The sequence below is a fragment of the Ammodytes marinus genome, assembly GCF_949987685.1.
Source record: "Ammodytes marinus genome assembly, chromosome: 5".
Lineage (NCBI taxonomy): Eukaryota > Metazoa > Chordata > Actinopteri > Uranoscopiformes > Ammodytidae > Ammodytes > Ammodytes marinus.
In genome coordinates, this window is record NC_137234.1 from 12,113,040 (window position 1) to 12,137,987 (window position 24,948).

At 41.4% G+C, this 24,948-nt stretch overlaps 1 protein-coding gene across 7 annotated transcripts in view; it reads right to left on the reverse strand.

Moving 5' to 3' along the window:
• Positions 1-447: 447 nt before the first annotated feature.
• plekha5 (pleckstrin homology domain containing, family A member 5) overlaps positions 448-24,948 on the reverse strand; it is a gene marked incomplete at its 5' end in the record, with an annotated part of 79,913 nt that continues 55,412 nt past the window's right edge. The window contains 20 exons of one of the 7 annotated variants that reach the window (XM_080027554.1): positions 448-1,597; positions 2,186-2,285; positions 2,615-2,757; positions 3,132-3,265; positions 4,130-4,279; positions 4,388-4,600; positions 6,629-6,744; positions 7,546-7,657; positions 9,395-9,553; positions 10,182-10,283; positions 11,350-11,499; positions 12,115-12,195; positions 12,289-12,351; positions 14,980-15,060; positions 15,953-16,006; positions 17,081-17,200; positions 17,885-17,968; positions 18,269-18,743; positions 19,969-20,478; positions 24,458-24,573. In XM_080027554.1, the coding sequence (XP_079883680.1) occupies positions 2,194-2,285; positions 2,615-2,757; positions 3,132-3,265; positions 4,130-4,279; positions 4,388-4,600; positions 6,629-6,744; positions 7,546-7,657; positions 9,395-9,553; positions 10,182-10,283; positions 11,350-11,499; positions 12,115-12,195; positions 12,289-12,351; positions 14,980-15,060; positions 15,953-16,006; positions 17,081-17,200; positions 17,885-17,968; positions 18,269-18,743; positions 19,969-20,478; positions 24,458-24,573 (2,955 nt within the window). In that variant the 3' untranslated portion in view covers positions 448-1,597; positions 2,186-2,193. Of the gene's footprint in view, positions 1,598-2,185; positions 2,286-2,570; positions 2,758-3,131; positions 3,266-4,129; positions 4,280-4,387; positions 4,601-6,628; positions 6,745-7,545; positions 7,658-9,394; positions 9,554-10,181; positions 10,284-11,349; positions 11,500-12,114; positions 12,196-12,288; positions 12,352-14,979; positions 15,061-15,952; positions 16,007-17,080; positions 17,201-17,884; positions 17,972-18,268; positions 18,744-19,968; positions 20,479-24,457; positions 24,574-24,948 lie in introns of those variants that run through there. The other 6 variants (XR_013844876.1, XM_080027553.1, XM_080027549.1 and 3 more) reach the window with 6 other exon arrangements.

Genomic DNA, 24,948 nt, shown 5'->3' on the forward strand with positions numbered 1-24,948 from the left:
ATGCAGTTTGCTCCTTTTAATGCCTTATAATCATTAGCAAATTATTTATTAACCTCATAATTACCTCCTGCCAACATACTGTACATGCTGTGTAGCCTTCAACCCTTACTACACAAATCCCCCATGTTGCTACAGCAGAATGACCACAAGAGGGAGATAAAGTTCTAAATGTATGCTGGATTTCAATGCAACTGATTGTAGAGTTAGAACTCTAGCCAGACCGAAAATGTGAAATTATTGGTGAACTATTTCAGCATATAACTGTAAATGTTCACCGGTGTTTAAAGGCTTGAATGCAGAAATCTAGGATAGCCTTTTCCATATTGTGTCAAAATTAATTTAGTCTATAATACAATGTATAACTGTACACAGGTCTCGTGTTGTAGGATAAAGCTAAACTTGAGCAGATGAACTCAAGTAAATAGGTTTGCATGGCTTTAATCTCAGTTGGGTAGAAACAACGCAACCATTTATTAGGAACAGCAACATTTATAAACATGATATAAAACAGATGGAATATGAACATTTGAGAATCAAATCTAATATGTAGCAATATATTTGATACGTCCTCATATCCTGTTGTAGCACGTACATTATATACACAGTAAACCTCTGATAATTACACTTTGTACACACAAAGAGAAAATAATCCAGGATCCACAACCTTTGTATTTGTATTGCTTTTTACATGTGCTAATCTGTTTGTTTTTTTAGTTCCAAGACTTCAAACCAACATTACATAAAATAGAACCAAACTCTGATTTCTGTCCTTCTCTCAGTTTAAATATATCTTTCGGTAATAAAAAAAAGACAGTATAGAGTGACTAAAGCCAGAACATTCACATATGTGTCGGCAACAATGCGACGGGGACTGCAGAAGATCCCAATTTTAAATAATTACAACCCAGAAATAGGAAAATTACAAATTATCTTAAATCAGCTGCATTACGTGGCCCTTCCTTTCATTAAAATGGAGAGATCTATATTTCTTATATATATATATATCCATACTTTGCATCAACAAGTGTTCTTTACAGGAAACTGAAAATATGAATTATTAGTTAATAGCCGATGTTTGAAAAACCAATTGAGCGTCTTAAAAAAAGAAAAGACTTCAGTGAAGCATGTGGCACAACCCACAATATTTTGTCACAGGCCCCTAGCTCACAACAGAGCTCAGTCTATTAGCCTCATGTATGTATTGATAGACGTTGGCCCATATTCAAACAAGAACCTAGTAAAACCATATAAATAATACAAATAACCTTAAAATCATTGTTAAAACTGAAAATGGAACTGCAACGATAAGAGAATCAAAGCTGTGTTGTCTCACCAGGTTGAGGGGAGGGTGGTTGTCCCCCAAATATGGGCGATAACAGAGAAATGTCACAGAGAAAGTGTTTTTGTTGGTGCCATAGAATTTTAAGACGTCACAGTGACCATACAGAAGTCAGAGGTGAACACTCCAGAGTGCAGAGTGGGCAGTTTCTCTCTCAAGCCAGTGCCTTGTGCTGATGTTGCTGGGGGTTTGAGTCATCGTTATACCTCCACTGCTGATTCCTTCATGTGTAGGTTTTCACTGAAGCCAAGGCCTGTGCTGCAGAATGAAAGAAAGACAGTAAGGTATTATGATGAGGGCAAAACTAAAATTATGCTCCAAAAATAATACTCGACAAGACAATGGATAACTCAAATTTCCCCAAGATTCAAGAGTTCTACAATTCATTTAGTGGCCAATTTGTTAGGTACACATGTCTACCTTTATGATGCCTATAATGTTTAGTTTTGGTTGACAGTCATGCAGGTGTTAATTAAATGATGTGTTTCAGCACCGAGGTCATAGTTAGTTGGACTGGACTAAATTATATTCAGAGGTGTCGTGTCTTGGAAATATAATATAGACCATCTATGACCTTAGTAATCAACATATAATTTAAAATCAGCAAAAACTGAACATTAGGCTGTGTATGGAATTTCATTCCATTGGTGTGTGTTGTGTTCATTAGTCATTTGATCTTATGGTTAGGCAACAAATATTGTAAAATGTGAAAAAAAAACTTTTACACAACTTTTAAATCAATATTTTCATTCGTATGCTTTTTCCTCCGCAGAGACAACTATAAAAAAACACTGACAGCACTAAAGCATTGTGAGTATGGACAAAACAGGTTGATGAAGCCCTTACTGGTGCTACTACACACACATGAAGTGAGACCCGTCAGTGAGTTGAGGGGGTGTGTTAGGAGACTGTGGAAGGGGTGGGGAAGAGGGCGACAGGCTTTTCACTGCAATGAAACAGAGCAACATAACATGTTGAACACACACACACAAACACACACAGGCACACATGTAATCACAAAAGCAAATTACATCCGCGACTAATGACTACAGCCAAACAAGACAGGAAATAATCAGTAAAGTCAATACAATGAATGAAGAAAACTAATGAGACTAAACCGATTAATAAATGAGCACATACAAAATGGAAGCAGCTACGCTTTGTTAAACCACAATGAAAAAGCAGTGAAGTCACACTAGCAAGTTCACACTATCTTTAAAAAAAAACATACATTGTTTTGATCAACCTCCCACCTCCTCTCCTCTAGAGATGTACCTGCTACCAGCTTGCTGCGTTTTGAGGCCTCTGCTGCCAGCTCGTAGGAGATATTAATCATCTTCTCTTTCTCCTGTATGGTAACCTTCTCTTCAGTCTCCTCCTCTGGGCTGAGAGCCAAACTAGGCAGCACATTCTGCATGCTGGGAGAACACACACACACACACACACACACACACACACAATGGTGTCAATAATATACGGCCTGCAGCTTTAATTGTGGACATAGATCCTGAATACACACAGTCACCCCGGGACAGACAACACATCTTTTTTAAATAATTTCAAGATGGCTGACATTTAGAATAAAATGTCACGGTGGCTGGGAGATAAGTGCCTCAACTGTTGTGCACATCCAAGGCACTGATCTGCATTGGAGGAGCGGGCAGGCAGTGTGGCCCCTTCTGCAAATACAGCCCTTTCACCAAAGGATCCTTACATAACATCAAGGGTCTGCAGCAGCTTTGCCCGTGCTATTAGAGTTCTTGGTACAGGCTGATCCTGGTGCTGCGTTTACCTGTTTTTGGCTATGAGGGCTTTGATGCGATCCACTTTCCTCTGCTTATCAGCCTCCTGCTCGGGGCTCAGAGCCTCCTCTGGGTCTGACTCCACATAACGCTCAGGAATCAGCACTTTGTCAGGCACAGAAAGCTGAAGAAGCACAACACAAAGAGTCACTTTGTGTAAAATACGCTGAATGCAAATTAATATAATAAATCGGTGCTTTACAAAAAAAACAAAGCATAAGCTAAATGTGTCGACAATAACAATATGCAGAAATACACAAGATCGGATAAGAACATAATCATTTCATCATCGTCATTTACAGTACAGGATTTTTCTTGTTTTGGGGTGTGCAAGAACTAAATGGAGCCTCACAGTATGCTTTGTCCTGGAGCGAGAAACACTTAATGTGAGGCATTCTGCGGCATGCAGAGATCAGGGGGGAATATACATTGTAAGGAGTTTATTGATGTAATCCAGAGAAAGGCTATGAACTTGTAGAGAAAAAGACAGTGTATGGCTTGGTATGAAACTATTTTAGTATGACGGGCCATTGTGTCATGCAACCTTACATTTAGATAAATTGATTTATGAATCATATAACAAAGTAATTGATTTTCAAGGAAGGTCTCTAAGTTTGATATTGTGGTTGGAAATATGAGCGCATGGTGGTCCAAAGAACCAGAGTTCTTCATCAAGCGATGAACTATGAAATGATGATTTTCCATTTCATTAATTACTTGTCAAACATATTTTTGATGAGTATTATATTTAAGTAACAATATCTTCAAGGTACAATGGCATCTAGGCAAGGAACAAGCTCAACATCAAGTTTTTTCAGAACATCGTTTAACACAACATAATTGCACACATTTAATTGTGTCAGGTTTTGCTTTAATCCACAATAAGTGGTGTGCTGTTGGTAAACATCACCCAAATAATTAGCTTAAGATGATATTAGCCCTTTCAGCTTTCAGTCTGATGAGTAAGATAGCCAACTGTGTGCCTTACCTCCCGGTCCATATTTAAGTGGTCCTCATGCGAGGCCTCTTTGAGACGAGCAATCTCCTCTGCCGGCGTCTCCTGCTCCTGCTCCCTGAGTGAGGCCTCCAGCTCCTCAATGCCACAGCTTATCACCTCATCTCTGCGCCTCATTTGGGACTAGACAAAACACACACGAAAAGCAAGACAAAAAATTATTCCAGAATTTGATTCCAGCCCACTCTGAACTGACACACTTCCTAGGTATCTGAAGGAGTGGTCCAATACCTGCTTGCTGCGGAAATGGTTTTCTTTGGTAAAAGAGTGGCTGCGAGAGGGCGTGTTGGGGCTGCTGCCTCGGATGTTGAGGCCTTTCTTTTTCTCCTTGAGGGCACCCTGCTGGTGCCGGCGAATCCTCTCCAGCTGTTCCTCCACGCTCATCCTCGGCCGAGCGCTCTCCGCAGCGCACAGCTGCTGCTCCACCGCACTGTGTGGACGCTCCTGTTAGCACCAGAGGACGACCGTGGACATGCACCCACACCACATAGGAACAGAAGCAACACACACCATAGATAGAAGTTAATAATAATGTAGCATCACTCTCAGATATTTAAAGCTAAGATACAAAAGGCCACCATGGTTTATTTTTCCAAAGCAAAGCCATAGTTTGTGTGTTACTAAATGCGTCATGGTGTGGTTAGGTCAGATCTCATGATGCAGCATTCACAGTGAAAATCTAAACTTGACTAAGTTTAATAATAACATCTACCAGGGGAATACTGCACGTACTGGAAAAACATTTTGCTTCTTTAAACAAAGCCAACAGTCACGATTAACGTAATAATCACCATAATGATCGTGAAATGGTTCTTTAATGTGCATTCCCTTTGAGCCAAACTGAGCAGAAGTCCAAACACATATGGAAGCAACCTGCCTGACTGCCGTGAGCCTGTTAATGCCTGAGCAGGAGAGGCTGATGATGTGTAGTGAACTGAGAAGTTGTTCACTTTCAGGTTTGTGCCATGCCGCAAGGGCCGGCAGAGCTGGATTCAGTCCAGAGCCTGAGGCCTGCAGCCCTCCACTGTCCAGATTGTTCAAGATGCTGGTATCCAAGCGACTAATGCTGGGCTTACACTACACGACTTTTCACGCGATTTGACAGTCGCAGACAATCTTCCAATGTCGGACTGAAATCACTGAAGTCGTGCTGGAGTTGTGGCGCGTGCACGTAATCTCAGTCGTTTGGTGTATGGTGGTCTTCTGACCCGATTTCAGCCAGTCTTCTTCCCGTCTTGACGTTCCGACATTATCAAACAGGTTTGATATTATCGCTAGTCTTAGGGGGTTGGCTCAAGCAAAATGACGTCACACTCTTGCATGCACCAAGCACGACACAGGAGGAGCGGCATTAGTCGCGACCTGTGTCCACCTGGTGAGGCACAGAAGCCTCGGTGGAGAACCAGGCTAACAGCCGCGCAACCTGAACATTCTACCGTCAAATACAGGGTTAGGAGTTAAAGTTATTGGGGGATGAGATCAGCAAATAAAGCTGGTCAAATAACTAAAGGATGTCCCCCGCTCGGAATATTGAATTAACTTGTTTTTAATTAAATAATCACAATCGCATTTGCGGAAATAATATTTATCTCAAAAGGAATCTAGTTGTAGTCTTGCAATATGAGACCCCCTGTCTTTTCAAAATCGCACTTTGTGACTGAAAACTTGTCTTCAGGTGTGAGTTGATTGTCTTTAGATGTAAGAGGGTTTCAGTCTTCAGTCTTTTCAAAGTCCTCTAGTGTAAGCCCAGCATAAGCTGCTCTACAGGCCTGTGACACACTCCCTTACAACCAGGCTATGTGGCCTACAGGGAGGAATACAGTACGTGTGCATATTTGAGCAGCTGACGTTCACACAGGTTCATTTATACTACATGTCCTTTTTTTCAAACACAAACACATACAGACACTCTAAAAACAGAACACACCCTACAGAGTGGCACACTAATGACACGTTAAGGATATTTAAGGTTTGATAGTGACTGAGGCTGGAAACTGCTGGTAAACCGAGCTAGGCATCCATTTTATGCCAGCCTGATGTTAAGAGCATGAGTCACGTGGTGAGTGGCCACTTATGCCACATGATAGCTTTCAACCAACAGCTTAATAACCAAAACAACCAATTAAGAGGGAAGTTAAAGCAATTCCAGAAAATGAAGTGGTGGCTTGTTTGCTGTTGCCCTCAGGAGGCTCACAATAATGAGATAACAAGAAAAGCAAAAAGCATTTGTTAATCATTATAATTATTGTTTTTCTACTGCTTGTAGACACAAATGTCTGGTTTGCCACATAGGAAAATATGTGCTTGACAGATTAGCCATGTTTACAATTTAAGGTTATTTCTGGATCAAAGATGGAAATATCTTGCAGAATGCTGTGGCCGAGAACGTTAAAACATGCTAAGGACCAGTAACAGTTACTTTCAGAAGTCACATCCCCCCAGAACAGTGAAGACTTAAACCCAGGGACTCACCGTCCTGGGGTCAGGCTTCCTGCTCTTTCTTAAAGTAACATATGAAGCTATGGAGGATGAGTCATGCGCCGGAGATCTGGTCCTGGGTGGGACGATGCCAACTGGGTAGGACAACCCTAGTAAAAAAGGTTAGAAAAAAAAATATATATAAGACAGACAGTGACCCACCTGGTTCAGTATGTACATGTCACAACAGACTATTCTTAAAAAATAATTATCGAAAATGTAAGACATTGGGTTTTATAATCTTTTACTTAAGAGTATGAACATTGTGAATACATATAGAATAAAGTTTTGCAGTAGATTTCTAAAGGCATATTTTAAGTTTGACAAAACATTTTCTGTGTATTGGTGAGACCTTCAAGTGTGCAACCCCTGGGAATATTAAATCTGTCAACAAGTCCACTCTACCAACAATTACAGTAATAATACCTGCAGCATCAGCAGGTTGCTACTATTGATTGTGAGGCCGTGTGGAACAAGTGTGGGTCCACAGTGTAATCGTTCAACTTCAGAACATCCGGATTATTGCTGTGCAAAGCAGTTTCACCAAATTCAGGCCAATGTGCTCTTTTCTAAACCACCTTTTCACAGAAAATGTATAGTCTATATTAAGTCGATGAAATAGGTAGGATAACTAAGTGAAGCAAAAAAAAAAGGCAGTATTGCATTTACCATGTCATTGAATTTACGTTGCGATATATTGCCCTACATAAGCCTGGAAAAGCCTGAACTTGCATTTGTGCCCTGTGTCAAAGTGATGCCTGCTAGCAGTGTTTAGAACAAGTGTAACAGGTAGCACATTATACTTTCATCAAGCAATTATCTTTGCCGTCAACAAAGTTGATAGTTTATTGGAAACTGTGGAGATATCAGAATCGACATCTTATTGTGTGCAGTTGTTACTCTAAATGTACCTTTGTTTCCAGGATGTTCCTGGTGTTCAGATCTGTCCTCTCCATTTCCCTCATCCACTTCCGTTACTGTAGTGAGCTCTGGTTCACTCTTATAGAGCCTATAGTCTGGGCCCTGACCATGACAAATTAAGAAAAAATTCAAAACAAAAATAACATCACTAATTTACAGTTATGGTGAGTTTGGTTTCAAACTGGGACATAAAACATTTGAAAAGAAACAGTGACAAACAGACATTCTCATTATACAAGATGATTTTACAGACAAGGCAATCTTAAAAGACAAATTTACACAGCTTTAAGAAATAATCTGTTTTGTTTCTCCAAGCTGGCAGCAACACACTTTCACAACCAATTGAAAAAGTAGGCAACAGGCAGACAAGACAAAATAACTCAACAGAACAGAGCAAAACTATCAAAAAAATTAAATAAAAAAATGTACGGGTGAGGCTTCATCCAACTAACTGAAGGTGAAAGATGACGGAAGTATGACGTCAAGCAAATGAAGGAATATGATCCAACCAAAAAAAAAAGACATGAGACGTCTTTCCAAATGAAAAGTGAAGAGCATCACAGCGAACAATGAGAATGATGACACAAGCTGAAGGGGCGGGTTCAGCCATGAGGTCAACGGCTCATCAAAGCTTACACTGTGCGCTCCGTTCCTGTGCCCGGCCTTCCTGTCCTCAGGCCTGTGCAGCGATGATGAATGGCGCACGCCGGCGTAAGAGGGCAGAGGGGGCACGGTAGGGAGGTCGGGCTCATAGGACTGGGGTAGGGGTGGCCGTGGGGGAACCAAGTCCTCCTCCTATAGGGGGATTATACAGGGCATGACAGGACAGGAAGCAAGGTGACACATGGCGCCACCACGCACGCTCAGGGCGACCAAAACCACCATCTGGTACAGGGTAGCTCTAGTCACCACAACGACCAAACCAGCTGTTTAGCCGGAGAGAGAGAGAGAAAGAGAGAGAGAGAGAGCTCCATGTGCTGTTACAGGGTGACTGACACTGATACTCGCACTCGTACAGTCCAGGAGCATGTTCTGGCAGTTTGAGCACTCTGCTAAAGTTGGTCAGCATCTAAAAAGCCAAAGGAGATGTGTGGGGTAGGGAGAATTGTAGGGCTGCAGCTATAAATTGCTTCCCTTATCAATTATGTTTCCACCAATTAGCAGATGATTTAGTTTATGAAATTTAGTTTTAAAATGTTTAGTTATAAAATAGCAAAAAAAACACCCTTAAGGTCGGGTATTCAATTCACTTTTTTAGTCCTAAAATAGTCCAAAAGATCACAAACAAATTGGGCGACTGGAAGACGTCTCTTTCTGTAAATCTGTTTGTCCTTCGAGTTTCTTGCCAACAGTTCATCCTATCGCCTTCACACTTTGAGGGTGTGTTGCTGAGAACCCAAGGGACTGCAGAGGCAAGTGTGAAGTTGTTTGGATCAGCGGTTCTGTAAAAAGCTGCAAAAACCCGGACAAGCCAGACAGACTTTTGGGCCCATCTATCCATGCTGTCACGGTACAGGTGCTCGGAGCAATAAAAAAAAGAATCAGAGTGCGCTGCTACTTAACAGCGTGAATAGACATATACAAATACAAGTAGTGGAACAGGCATGTCCCGAAAATCCACCGTACCAATTTAAAAAAGAATAGAAAATAAAGATAAATGCTCACATTTGAGAAGCTGAAAACAGCAAATGTTTAAGTATGTTTGCTTGATAAATGACAGTTGATAATCATAATTGTTGTTGATTCATTTTCTTTTCATAAACTATTTGATTAAAGGTCTAATTGTCGAGAGAACTGTGCGGACAAGTGTACCATGTGGCGTCTCTGTTGGTTCCTCACCTCAGTTTTGTTCTTGCTGAAGTTGTTCTTGGAGCCGTAGATGTTCATACCGTCAGCAGCACTTCTTTCAGCTTTATGTTTATTGAGCGCCTCCATCACGTCTTGAATCCTCCAAAGTTCTTTCTGGATGTAGACGTGCTGCTGGCTCGGAGGCTCCGTCTGGGTGTGCACAGAAGACACAAACATGTTCACAAATCGCCAATAAAATATTTATTTTTCTTAGCTTGGCATTCTGGACACAGTGAAAAACAAAAGAGCAGTAGAAACAGATGTGTAGGTATCTCCTCCTTATTGATGACAGGTTTTGACTGTGAGTGAAGGGCACTTAAGAAGACACTGTCCAGGCTCCCTGCCAGCCTTCTGACTGTTGTATGAGCTCCGACTCTGACTCAGGCCCAACCAGGACTAACTGTTAGAACTGCTCCTCTCTGTCTCTACACCTCTCCCGCGATGAAGGAAGAGATAGAAGACAGACTTAATAAAGACCTGCTTTATCATCGCTAAAGTCATCAATCACTCACTAGGGTTGCTTTGATCTCTCAGCTGCTTCCCTTCACAGTGCACTGAAGGGCACTAGAGCACAGAAATCCTCTTTACTTTCTCTCCAGAGTGAGAAAAGAAAATGTCTACAAAAAGGATGATGAGGTGTTCAAGGTAATCTGTCCACATTTTCAGATTCCTTTGAAGCTTTCCAACCAAAGTTTGGATATTATGCCATGCTGGTGTTAGACAGCAAAATCGGTGCAGGGTTAAACCAAAGCGGCTTCGGTCTCAAGATTGATCCTACCTGAGGGCTTCCCAGTGCTTCAAGCTGCTCCAGCAGATTGTTCTTAGCCAGAGTCACATCTCCTTCCAGCGTGTCATACTCCCTCCACGACCGCTCCAACTCCTGGTTTAGGGAGAGAGACACTTTGTGAGTGACAATGTTAAAAACCTGAGGTATTGAGAAAACCATCTGTGTAGAGCTATACTGGACACTTTTTGGATGACTCATCTTTCACAAAATTTCATGAGATGAGTATTTTTTGTATTTTTATTTCATTATTATTTATTTTTCTTCAATATATGTGTTAGATGAATGTATGTACTGTATGTATGTGTGTAGCTATGTGCATGTGGATATGCACATGTTTGTTTTGGTGTATATGAAGATGTGTATATACAGTATGCAGGTATGTGCATATACACATGTACATATTTATACAATATATGTGTTTATATGTATAGGTATGTGAATTAGGGGTGTAAACATTTACAAACATTTCTAACCGGTTACACGGCTGCAAATTGTTCGTGTACACGTTTGACCGTTTGATATGGGGGGGGGCTTAATTATTGTTTTTTTGCCGATGCTGTTGGAGTGACAGTGTGCAGTGAGAAAGTCAGGCAGACAGACAAAGAGGCCTTTATTTCATAATTTAGCTTTTTGACTTCGAAGTGATCATAACTGCCTACTTAGTGATCATCTGTCATTAGACTGACTCTCGCTGTCGGGCTGCTTGCGAGTTGACCAGCTGATCGGACCAGCTGTTCAAGATGGAGATGAAAAGGAAAGTGAAACTGAAGGTGTAGCAGTTAAATAGTTCAATGAATAAATATTGTAACCTAAACAGTTATGATTTACCAAACGGTTACACGTGTACACCCCTAATGTGAATGCATGGTTAGGTATATGTATTTATTATTGATGTGTTTAATTTGTACATATATGCATTTGATTGTATACAGAAAAATAAATAAATAAAGAATAAAAAAAAAGACAAACCCTCCAACTTTACTAGCATTCCAGAAGAAAGACAGTGTCACTGGAAAAAGTAAGTGTGTGTGTGTGTGTGTGTGTGTGTGTGTGTGTGTGTGTGTGTGTGTGTGTGTGTGTGTGTGTGTGTGTGTGTGTGTGTGTGTGTGTGTGTGTGTGTGTGTGTGTGTGTGTGTGTGTGTGTGTGTGTGTAACTCACAGCGGTGACTCTGGACAGCTCTCTGCAGGTGCTGAGCAGGCCGCTCTGCAGTAAGTCTCTCTGCTGGATGACGCTCTGCATAGCGGCAGGGTTATCACAGTCCATCTCTATCTCCTGGCTGGCTGACAGCAGGGCTGTCTCCAGAGTGTGCTGGAGGAACACACCACATATAAAGCACACATCCTGGACCAGTATGTCGTTTGTCACCGTAACCTTTTACATCAGTTTACTTAGCGAAGTCACAATGGATTATATAAGCCCCCCCCCCCAACTTGTATCGCAAATGACCCTGTTTCTAGCACCCCTACTTCTTGCAAAGGCTCTTGTTGTTTACTCTTGTATTTAATTATGGCTGCAAGTAACATATTTTCTTGTATTTTTTTTTCTATGTGCACGGAGGCAACTCCAAATAGACACACTGACCGCAAATGATGTAACATTGCACACTTTGTTCATTTTATCAAACAAACATTTATGTAAAAAAAAAATCTCCTGTGACTGTGTTTGCATAAGTGACTCCAATGTTGAGTTAGATATGTTGGACAAACAGGGTGTGTTACTGTTCTTGCAATATCATTTGTTGTTGCAAGCCACACCACTCTTGCAGGTTACAAATAATTTATGTTTTTCCCCTTTTTTTGTTGAACCTCCTCAATCAAGCTATTCTTATAATTTAAATAGTTTGTGTTGTGTATTCTTTTTTTGTTTCAGCAAACTGTGTTGAGTTGAGAATGTAATGATGACAGATGTGCAGTGTTTAGTCACCTTTTCTCTGTACAGCTGCTGCAGTTTCTCCTCCTGTGTCCCCACCACTTTATCCTGTTCACACAACCTGCTGAGTTTGGTCTGAACAGAAAACAATAAAGAGTTGTTTGACCCTTGGCTTACATCGTTGAATGAGAAGCATCATGTGGTGTCAGAGTTCAACACTCAACTTACATCAATGTCCACCTCTGCTGGCATACATGTATAGGCATGTTCCCTGTAGCCTTCTGGACCCAACTGTGAAGAAAAACCCAATATTAGACAAAGACACCCAAAAGTGCAAAAACACATTAGAATCTGGAGATCTAATGCAGTGTCATGACGAGGCTCTCTCACTGAGCCATGGGATTTGTCCTTGATTAGAAACTCATATTTCACTGAATCAGTGCATCTGAGATAGCAAAGCCAGTCTAAACACAGATTCTGGAGCATTGTGTTTCAGAAAACACAGTTGTTTGCCTCCATCAGCACTGTGTAGTGGTTTCATTGGATATGCAACGAGGAGACATGTAAAACAATCTTGCTTAATAAACTCTAGAGTCAGCGTATAAACTATTTCCACCAAATGTGTTATATGCAGCCATGCACTGAAGCTAGTTGGCCCATGGATGAGTGTGTTGCACTAGGTGCAGTTTCACGAGAGTCTTACGAGAATAAAGGAGTTCAGAAGTGACGTTCAGAGCAATTATAAACCAGTCTTAACCGGTAGTTACTTGAATCCTGTCTAAAATACAGACCAAAGTTGTTTAATAATTATGCAATAACAAAACAGATGTTTATTATATTACCACACCTACATTTTTTTAGTAACTCAACCAAGAGCAGACAAACTCCTCTTCCTCTCCACTTGAATATATGACACTCATCTACTTATTTTGCAGGGGAGAAAACAGTGCAAAAACAGAAAATTATTTCAACTGCATTGGATCCCATGTTTCCAAAAATAATCAATGTATTCATATAAAGCATCATCATTCACCAAAACAAACAACACATATGCGGTCCATAAATATTAGGATAATTATGTTATTCTGTGTTGTTTTGTGTTCGTACTCACATTGGATAGAAAATCACACAATAACTAAAAAAGGTGCAAACTTTCAGCTTTGATTTAAATTATTAATGGAGCCCCAAAAAATGGGGAACCCAGATGAACTGAAAGTTGAACATAGACTTTAAGTAATCATGCTCACCATATATTTTCAAATACTCTGCGGTCAATGACTAGCCAATCACAACCTACACACATCAATAGGTCTGCACTACAGCCATCTTCCTTTCTTGCTTGTTTTCCGACTTTTTGGTTTTCAGCAAGTGAAACACAAGATCATATGAAATTTCAGATCACATATCGGCCTGGATCTAAAAAGCAATGCGTGCTTTTGGTGTGCAGTTTGTTTAGGATAATTAACCTGCAATTTGAAAGAATCTTAAACCTAAGAGCTGCTATTTTTACTTCTGAGACGTTATTTAATTTCAAATCCAATGTGCTGGCCAGCAGATCCAAAACAACAAAAAATTACCCACTGTCCAAATACTTTTAGACTCTACTGTAAACTAGCGTTCGTCACTCACACCTGCACTTTACACCCACACACATTTCCTCAGTTGAACCATACAGTACAGTTAAAGCAGGTGGGACCCGAGAACCACATGGCATTCCACACAGAACATGCAGAGTCTCCCACAGCCTCACTGTGGTGCTGTGTGGTGTGGATTACGACTGACATGGGTGGGAGGAGCGAGACAGACGTCTGGCAGCTGAACAGGTGGGAATGCAGCTGTTGCTGGGCTGATACGTCAATGAATGGGTGGAGGAGGGAGGGAGGGAGGGAGGGAGGGTGGGTGGGGGGCAGTCTTCAGCCACACTTTTACACCTCGAGAGGCGGTCACAATAAGTGGCAAAGTGATGTCACATCGCACACAAGCCGGAACCCTCCTTTTTTGTCACCAGCAGAATGGCAAGAGGGAGGTGAGAGGGAAGTAAAAAGGAAGTGAGAGTTTACCTAGAAAACACATCTGTCTTCATCTTTATTATCAATGTGCCCAAACCAACCAAGTGTTTATATAATCTATCCCAAAGCTGATGCTCGAAGGTACCCATATATAATAAGTTCTAACATCAAATTAATAAAGCAGCTCTCTGATTGACTCAATTAATATAAAACAGAGTATTACTTTTTTGTGCTGATAGTGCAATGATTAAGTGTCCTGCAAAAAGTAATAAAAACCACCCCCTGCATTTGTTTTTACATACAGATTAAGTAGTTGGTAACGGACTGGATTTAGAAGGGACATGTCTGGCAACACAGAATTAAGTCACACTAATTAGAGTTCCCCTGTCAAGTCCAGGTGGCTTGACTAATAAGAGGGAACACATTCTGAAAAGGGTTATGAAAAATCACACACTAAGCTTTACTGAGCTTCACTGGGCACAAGATGAAACAAGAGGAATAAAGACTAGAGGATTTGCCACCTAAATAATATGGATACAACCAAAGCTTTTATTAAGGACTGTCCATGTTTTCTAAACACGTAGTCACTTGTAGAGTAAATTATATCTTTATTAGCCCATACAGACAAACCTGAGAGTGAGTAAGGATTTTAAGAGGGAAGCATGAGCATACACATCATACTGCTCTTTTACAAGTCATGCCCATACTGGCATGACTTCTCATAATAAGAGGGGAACAGTCAAAAGCAATGGATGAAGAGGTTCTGGAGATACACACGATACAGGGAAACCAGTCTCAAGATGCCATGAGGACTTGGACACTGGAGGAGGAGCATTGCACAACAGACCCAAAAATATAAAAACAGTGACTGGTGAGGATGAGGCAAAGCAAAGCCTTTGGCTGGCCTTACGTGCTGGTAAAGTTGAGGCCTTGGGGCAGAGTTCTCAATCAAACTGTGAGTCATGACGATTAATGGGGCATTTTCCTTCATCTAGTCCAGTGTGGAGAGGAGCAATATAGCAAGGGTCAGTTTATAGCACTTCAGACACAACACCGGCAATGCTGTTACACCTTGTCTGCTCTATCTCTCTCTCATAAAGCAGACTCAAACACAAACATGTGCATCCAGAGTGAACAGGGATGGATACAGCAACGAGGAGCAATAAGAGACACTTACAAACTGTGGTGCAAAGATCTAAGACGCTTACTTACTGTACCCTGGTGGAAAGATCCTGTTGAACTTTGATGTACTGTTCATACAATTATGTATGCGGCAGTAAATGTTAAGCCTCATCTCGTAGTTTCCGTTTGCAAATGTAAGGCTAGCTCATTTACATATAAAAATGATCTTCACATACATTATTAGAAATGCGTTATTGTGCCTCTGTGAGCTATACATTGCACTAAGTAATTGGTAAAACTCTCAAAGCACATTATTGCAATACAAAAACAGAAAATTAAAAATGGAATTGCAGGAATTAAACACTTCAATTACATGATACCCTCTATATACACTGTATAAGAAAAAGCTTTTCCACATTTCCCACCTATAAGTGTTATCCAGATATTCAGTTAATATAGCTGACAGTAAGTTTAGGGTACGTATTCGGACTAATGCATGAATGAATGAATGAATAGGCCTACCTGGGACAGGGGTTGCAAACTAGCGTAGGTTATAAATGCTATGGTATGTGACATTGGTTCATGCTTTGTAGTAGAAATTTAGATTAAATAAATGTATGATTAGGTCAGCTAGGGCATCAAGGAGGAAAATAAAGGATTTTTCAGCAGACAGTACTGAATATTATAAGAGAAGCAAAGCATTAGATGACTTCAGTTCATGACAAGAGGGGACAGGGCCATGCGTTCATGCATTACCCCACCTGATTGTCCAAATACATGAGGTTCCTTTGGAGGTGATGGGAGAGAATGTCGTTCTAACGTCCGCAGCAGAACGGAGAGGAAAGAAAGGCAACAGTAGATTGAGGCAGAAGGGAAGGATAGTATCTATGTCCATTCATTCTCCCTCTCTCTCTCTCTCGCCCTCCCTCTCCCTCTCTCTTTCACTTTTGCTCATTCAATCACACAGACACCTGGTATACCCAAAAATTATCAGACAGAACGGAATGCAGGACCAGTCAAGGTGAAGAAAAAGGGTCAGGTAGCAGATGATGATCTATATAAAAGGTAATGGAATGGGTCTACTCTGGGATGTGAAAGACTAGAGCTCCATAATGAACAAATGTACAGACTTGAGCAAATGCAGGAAAAAAGCAAAAATAAAGGAGTAAACTGAGGTTGAAATAATATTTAACCTACACCACTTAAATGGCTGTGAGTGTCTAGATGCTAACCCACTATACATAACAGTATGTAAGGTATAAGTAGACTAAATGGAAGAGTAGTAGTTCAAAAATACAGTGCAAAAGTGACCTAAATTCCTCCAACCCAAACATTCCCCTGGTTGACCTACATCAGGAATGGTCAAATCTGTAGGCTGACGTCTTAGTGGAGACTAAAAATGCCCCAAAAAATCCTGAATAAAGGTTTCCCAGTGTCCTTAACCTCTTTAGCTGGTCACTCTTTAAGCCAGTGGCTTTGAGTTTCATTTCTGGCCTAACATCTGTCTGCCGTCTAGGGAAGTACATGACTCAATCAACTGCTTCCCTCGATAGGTTCAAATGTATTGACCTGATGGATTATATAAAGTCAGATTCTGGATGTGAAATAAGATTATCTTGTCTTCCTTGAGAATTTTTTTTTTTTTACATTTTGGTAAAAGTGGAAAGCAATTTAGCTGATCCCTAAATATGATGCACAACTTCAGGCCAAAACAGACGATGCTTACTATAGCTAATTTTTCTCCCTAAATCAGCCATGTGTGAAGACTACAACAAAGAAAAATCCACTGGATCCAGATGGATAATGGAAGTGGGTGAAGATGGCATACACACCGCACGCTAAGACACATGCCTGTACTGGCATCTCCTTGGAGGGGGGGGGGGGCTGACCTTTGGGTTGTCGCCATCCACGTTAAGTTGCATAAGCTGTGCTACAGTGTGCTCCCGGATACTGTTTAACTCTGCCTGCTGCCGCCGCAGCTTTATCAGCAGCAGAGTCAGTTCCTCAGGCTGCAAGGGAAGGAGGAAGGGAAGGAGGGATATATAGCCACCATGAAACAGGGGCACACCACAGGAGAGGAAAAAGGAGAGAACACACCAGGACAGGAGATTTAGAGGTATCAGGCTCCCAATAGGTGAACACAGGTTAGCATATCTGGGTAATGAGTTTTCATGCAGCTCAGAGATTTCCCAAGGTGCTATCGCTGTCAGCCGCATGCAAATACTACACATCCACTCAAGACAGAAGAACGGTTTAGCATTTACAGAATCCAGTTCACACTTTACCAGCTCTGTGAGGACCACACCACTGTGTGTGGTGTTGACATAAATTCCGGATTTGGCTTAGAGAGCTGTGAGTGACAAGGTTTTTAAGTCGCCACTGATGTGGAGCAGAGTCCTGAAGTGAGCAACACCCTAAATCCAACCATTTGGAACATACATCTGAGTTCTGCCTAAATCTGTTGCTCTAAAGATTCTGTCGCAATGTCTTCTTGGAAGGAAATGAAGGGCAGAAAGAGGGAGAGAGGGGGTAGGTGGCGTTATGGAAATAGCCTCGCCGCTCAAAGAAGTCCAATTAAACCCAAATGAATAAGTGTGCAGAGCCCAAGCGTGAAATTACTGGGCGGTACATTACAGAAATTCAGTTAGAAGATAGTGATGGATAGTGAGGGAACAACATGGACGCCGACTTACTGTTTTGCCTTGGAGAGACTGGGCAGTGATAGTCTGGACTGGGATCCCTGCAGGCATAGACCTCCTATCAGGCGGGTAGGCATACTGCTAGACACAGAGAATTAAACACATTTTTATTAATATAATTGTAAACTATGGATTGATTTGAATAATCACTCCCAGCCAAACAGTTCACCCAAATACAAACACATATTGTACATAGCCCTGATTTCTTTAACCATAAACAAAATGTCTTTCCAGCTCAAACTATGACTTGATGGATAGAAAATGTAACATTCTCTTCAACAGAGATCCTTAAGTGTCAAAGTAAATACTCTGAACAGGTTTTATAAAGAATGTGTGTGTCTGTGTGAACCATCACTTTACCATTTGTGTGTGACTGACCTGATTGAGCTGTGGCCTTTGCCGCCTGTCAATGCTCATGTCTCTTCTGTAGATGGGGGAGGCTACCTCTGAGCGAGCATTGTGGGATCTCATTGGAGAGTAGCCACCATACATTGACAGTGAACCGTGGGAGGGTGAGGGGGGGATGGAGTGGCTTGGTGCAGCATGCTCCGACAGGTTGATCATGGTTTTGGGGCTGGCCATATTGCTGTAGGGCCCCGGGGGCGGCCTGGTGTAGGCCTGCCTTTGCTGCCACTCAAATAACTGCCACATGGTGTCATCACGCATGGAGCGCCGCTTGTCAATTGGTGAAGGACCCAGAGCCTGGTCGTACATTGATGGCGACATGCTGCAGATGCTGTCCCGCTGCGCCATGCTATTCCTGGGCATACTACAGTAGCCGTCACCATATGGAGACATATAGGGCACACGATGGCTTGGCATGTTCCTAGGCAATGTCTGGTATGACGTAATGCTGGGTAGAAAGGAAAGACTCGTTATGAGGGTGTAATTCCCCTGTTTCAAAGACAGTACAATTTCCTAATTACTTAATAATACCACAAATGAGAGGGATCAAACCTAATTTCAAGAGTAATCAAATTAATTCTAACTAAACCACTTATCAAAGCAATGTTTTGTTATGGAATGAAGTGTCAAATCAGTGAATATTTGATTTGCCTTTTGAAAACATTGCATTTGCTAAACCCTTTAAGAACCCTCCCTAGACCAAATAAGACCTTTCCAGGGACAACACAGCTTTAAATAAGCTCCTCTTTGACAGTGGGTTCAAATTAAGTGCCAATGACATCAAGAGAACTTCCTATTAAGACTCCATGACAGATTGTGGCTATAACCCTCATAGGTCTGTAAAACTGAGGCTGAGCTTAAAGAAAAGGCTTGTGATAAAGTGAAAATGGAATAAGCTGGAGGACAAGCATGCACGTAATGATAAAGAGCGACCATTGGTTGAACTTAGATATAGACCAAGGTTTTTTCGTGGTTTTATCCATGATGATCTTTATGAATGAATGCTTGCTCAAAACAGGTGTCTATGGCCATTTATTTTAAAGTTAAAATTAAACTAAAGTGAATGACTTTAAGAACTTGGAAATGAGGCAAGGCTGTGTGAAGCATAAGCAAAAGCCATATACTGACAGACAGGTTAACAGATGGAGAGACAGACACACTGACAGACGGGCATGCAGGCAGACAGACAGGCACAGTGAGAGGACTTTAATCCGGGCCAATTAAAATGGGACCCTCACAGCAGGCTGAAAGAGGCAGTCAGAGTTTGGCTCTCTGCTCAGCTATTGCGTATCCCCATTTCTACTCACTGGTATCCACTAAAGTGTGAATCCTCTGGCTTTAAACAACAGAACTTTACAAAAAAAGATGGGACTAGGAGGCTTTAGAAAATCTGATTGTGCATGTGTGATGTATGTGGGCACTCAGATGCTTATCCCTACTGTCTCAAGATTCAGGTGAATTATTATAGTAGATTATTATTATGGTATATAAATTAAACCAAGTTCTACTTTGAGTTGGCAAAGTAAGATTGGAATCTTGTGCAATAACCAAAAAAGAAAAAAAAAAAACGGTTTGTGCTGGCAGATAATCTCCTCTCGAATCAACCTTATTTTAGATCACGTAATTAAATCATTTTACGCTTTCAAACGAAAAGATCATCTAATCAAACCAACCTTCTGGTGTCATCGTCCTGGTTGCGTCCTCTCTGTGTGCGAACCCACTGCTCCAGTTGCTGCATAGAGCTGGTCCTACTCAGGGCACGCACCGGCTCATGGGAGGGACTGTGTTGAGAGGGGGCAACAGTCCCCTCGGCCGGAGACTTCTCACAGGATCCATTGACCTGAGGGCCGCGGTGTGGCCCGTCCAGTTCTGAGGGAGTCTGTGGTGTGTTGATGTTAGCCCTGACGGCCGCTGCCTGGGCCGGCTGCAGTTTGATGCTGTTGATCTTAGTGAGTGGACGCTCGCGCTCCTCCCCATCCTTCTGAAAGCCGTAGCGCTCGGCGTCTCGCTGCTTCCGCTCTTCTTCTGGTGTCTTAGAGGCGACCGGTGCGGTGCGCTCATTGTCCACCTCACAGTTGCGTTCGTTGTTATGGATTTCAGGCTGTGTGAGCGGTGGCTTGTTGTTGGCCACGTGGTTGATCTCTTGTGGTCCGCACTGCTCTACTTTTAGCATGTTCAAGCGGCTGAAGGAAAAAGAACAGGCCTTAGTTAGAACAATACCAAGAAAATTCTCAAGGAAATCAAGGCACATATGATCACCTACACAGAGTTGGAAAACTACATTTGTTCGGACACTCATCTGTGTCATAGATCACCAGTACAATGTTTTTGAATCACTGCATCAAGTATACATAAAAAATCAAATGTGACCTAATGCACTACCTTTGAGGACTGTGCTAATGGGGGCAGCAATAAAACACAAAGAAAGTGCAAAAGTGGGTGGAGGTAGCCAATGTTTCTTCCATCGGCCAGAGGAGGCGAGGCGTGTAAAATGAAATCAGATATCTCCAATAAAACACTGCCTCTGCGGGGGCACATCACAAAAGGTGCTGCTCAGACTGCGGTAATCCATTGGCAGCTCCCTTTTCCCTCCTCTCTGTGGCTCTGTGGTCCTCAGGGAGGTCTCTAGAGGAAATAGACACTACTACTCCTTGGCCTTGGAGACACTCAAGGTTACAGCTTCAAAGTTGGGCTAATTCCCCTTAGCAGCACGGCTGACTGGGTTAGCAATGAGAGAGGGCAGGAGAAAAGGCATTCCTTCAGAGTTTCCACTTGTATCCTTTTTAAATAGCAGCGCTAGTCACGTAATGTCTTCTCCAGCCTTCTGTGGCTGAGCCCAGTAGAGCGCACATTTAGCCCTGTGAAAGGTCTGTGTGCAGTTACTCGTACTCTGTTTGAAAGTAAAGGTCATTAAGAAGGATTCAGGGCAGGCTACTGCATTCTATTATATACACTAGAGACCAGCTTGAAATGGGAAAAGATACCTACCTGATACATGGAAATTAGGATTATCCTTAGACTAGATCGGTAGTACAATGCTGGTAGGCTAGATAGCCTTATAGCAGCATCACACTGTGCTCTTTAAAAGTACTATTCAGTGGATTTCAGGCTCTACTGCTCTGTGTAATTACAAAGCACTCCTCTGCTCGGCCATGTAAAAGGAGGGCATTAAATAAGCGGGCTGCCAAATGACAGGCATTTAACAGAGTTTCAAATAAGGGAGGAAAAAACCCTATCCTGATGAGTCAGTGATCCTGATCAGACAGCACAGCTGTGCACAACATTCCCTGAATGATCCTGCACCATGCATTCCCAGTGCTTATATGCCCACGTGCACATGGCATTCTTTTGTATGTTAATATGTCATTTACTTGACAGTAAACAAGGTTACATAACATTAAAGACAGTCACAGCATCTTCAACAAAACCCACAGACCATAAAGGTCAAAAGTGGGTTTTAAACTGTTGTTTAAGAACTTAACAGGCTTAATGAAAAAGGATTTAAAAGCAATTGCTTTCAGTTCCTATGCTAAATAAGAAATAGCAAGAAGGAGAAATGAACTAAGGAATGCAGGGTCAATCATACTTGTTCTTTAGAACTCTCCTCAAATGCCTTTCCTAAATGTCTTCTTCTCCATTCAAAAGCTAAACAATCCAATGTGGTTCTCCGAACATCAAATAATATACAAGTAGGACGATTATTTTAATAATCGATTAATCGGTTGATAATTTTTCCGATTAATCGATGAATCGGATAAAAAAAGAAACATTTGTAAATGCCGCATCTTTATTCAAAAACTGAACATTACCGTATTTTCCGCACTATAAGCCGCAGGTGTTATAATGTTTAATTACCATATGTAAGAGTTCATGCACAGAGGGGATTTTCGGGAAAGAGATGGCTGCTTGAGGAAGCTCCCATTTATTAACATTTCAACAAACAAGTTGCATATTTGCATAACATATTCAAGTGTTACCATTTAGTGCAATAGTAGCTACTAGGGATGGGCACGAGTGTTTTCACTACTCGTGTGATCGCTTGCATTCCTCGAGGATCACTCGATTCCTCGTTAAACTTTTTTCTATTTTTAGAACGCAACGCATCTGTCTACAGAACAACGGTTGACCGCAATAAAGCGCTCAATGCTTATGTCAAACAGTCACATTTGCCATATGATATTAAGGATTTTTTTCCACAAGTTTAAAACACCTTTTCCTCACTGAAAGTTATTAAATAGACGGGCCACAATTTAAACCGATCGAGCAGGTCTGCGATGGGGAGAAAAAGAGAGAAAAAAAGCATGGGCTGCAGTTGTAACAAAAAAAATAAATAGCCTAAGTTACCATTTAAAATAAGAAGGGCAGCAAATAATATAAAATGATTGTCCTACAGTTTAAATACATATAAATAACTCACCAAAGCAGATAGTTGTATATCCAACCGCGTAATGCTCACTCCGTGTCCGTGAATAATTACCGCCACTAATTCCTCATTAACGGAACGTTACACCGGTCGGTTTTTGAATCTTATCCCCATTTTCCCTATTGAAGGCTTCTTAACTGTTTTTGGCTCGGAGCGAATGTGCCTGAAGTAAGCCTTGCTTCTTCTTTTCTTTCCAAGCGGAGAGCACCTTGCATGCTCACCTGGAGTCTACTCATTACTAACTGAGAGTAACAGGTGTCATCTCCCCTTTTTATAAACGCAATTTTATCATCTGCTTTGAAATAATTGGACAGTTATATTCCTGAAAATGTTCTGGAGAAGAGAGACCGTGTTCAGCTCTGTGGTGCTGTGGAGAACACAGGCTGCGCTGCGGTGGCACGGAGGTGGCAGTTATTTGCAGTTGCTGTTTGACAACGCTCAGTTTATTGCACTTGCATCAAAATATTTAATTTTGTTAAACTTTATTGTATCCGTTTTGTACACGTATATAACATTTAAAAAAGGGGTGGCCCGCCGGCCGGCCTAAAGGCTACAGACAAAAAAAAAACTATTTTCCTCATCCACCAATCGAGTTCATTTGAAACGAGGAGTACTCGAGTACTCGATTACTAACGCCCATCCCTAGTAGCTACAGAACATATACTGTCCTGTGTAATAACAGGGTCGAAAAATGGGGAAAAAGTCGCGGCTTATAGTCCGAAAATTACGGTACTTCAAATTCACAGTGCAGACTGAACTGTCAAAACACCAGGTTATTGCTCCAACGTCCCGGAACTATTAAAAGTAATATTAAATGATAAATTAAAAATAAACTTAACTGGGATAACAAAAAAAAAACATACAATGTATGATATACATTTATACAGTATATCAGGGATGTCCATGGTAAACCAGTCAACCGATAACGACCCAAGTCTTTATTGATACTTTTCTATTATTTTGTTGAAATAGAACTTTTATTATTGCTTTAATTGCTGATATGATCATAGCTCAAGATAGGACATTAAACAGGTCATAATTCCATCTTTACTATCTATTTTATATTGCTGGGAAAACAAGTTTTCGCCAAAATCTCAAATTTATTTTTTTTGTGTTGCATTTGAACACATCAATCATATTACTGAACCGGCCTGAACACATCACATTTGACATGTTTGCTACTTTTTTTAAGCTAACTAGCTCTAAATCCTTCCGATTTTAACATGGATTTAAAAACTGGATTACTATTTTTAACTGACGAGACTTTCTACACCGTTCGGTTGTGTGATTACTGCCGCTGCTTTGAATGACTGTTGATGCGCCAATGCCGACTCTCCGAGCCCGTCTGCACACCGTCTGCAGCAGCAGCAGCAGCTGACAGAGTTTTTTTTGGAGTGGACGGATACTGAGTTGAAGGAGTTTTTTTAACCCAAAGACCGCAAAGGTGCAACACTTTTATATAGGCCTACAGTCCAGTGTTAGATATGACCAAAATACAAGCTGTGGCTGCTCACACTATAGCTTTCCCGCACCGCTTCACGTGCGGAAGGCTCGCTGTGGGCGTGCATGAACCTGTCGGTGGCTTGATGTAAACAGTGCCGCGCCTACAAGTGACTTATTAATCGCGCGACTCAACGAATCGATGACCAAATTCGTTGCCAACGCTTTTAGTAATAGATTTTAATCGATTTTATCGATTCGTTGTTGCAGCCCTAAATACAAGTGATGCTCATACAAACCTTTTGGTTGGCTCTGCATGCACAAGTGCAGCATCTGTCATTACTTTCATCCACGACTCCATCTCTTTGGCTGTGTCATTGCAGAAATAGTATGTCCGCATGTTGGGGTGTGTTGCCTGTTTTGACAATGGACAGGATCAGGGAAGGGAACAGTCATACACGAGGAGAAAGTTACCTGAAAGAGACAAAAAAAAAGAATCAAGTCAACTGGGATAAGCATTTTAACCCTGAACAGTAAATCAAAGTTGGTTGCTTTTATGTTGGTGTATCACTAAATAAGAAGAATGTGGAGCTGTTAAAACACTTTGTGAAGAAAAATTACTTCAATGCATGTCATAAATTACCAAATAAGTAGTCAAAAAAATGCTGTGACATGGTTATTAAAATACTCCTGGCTCTGGGCATCTGAGCCATCTACATAAATCACACCATGAGTCACCTGAATTTCATGCATACCATTAGAGTAGGCCAGTAAATCTGCCTTAACAGCA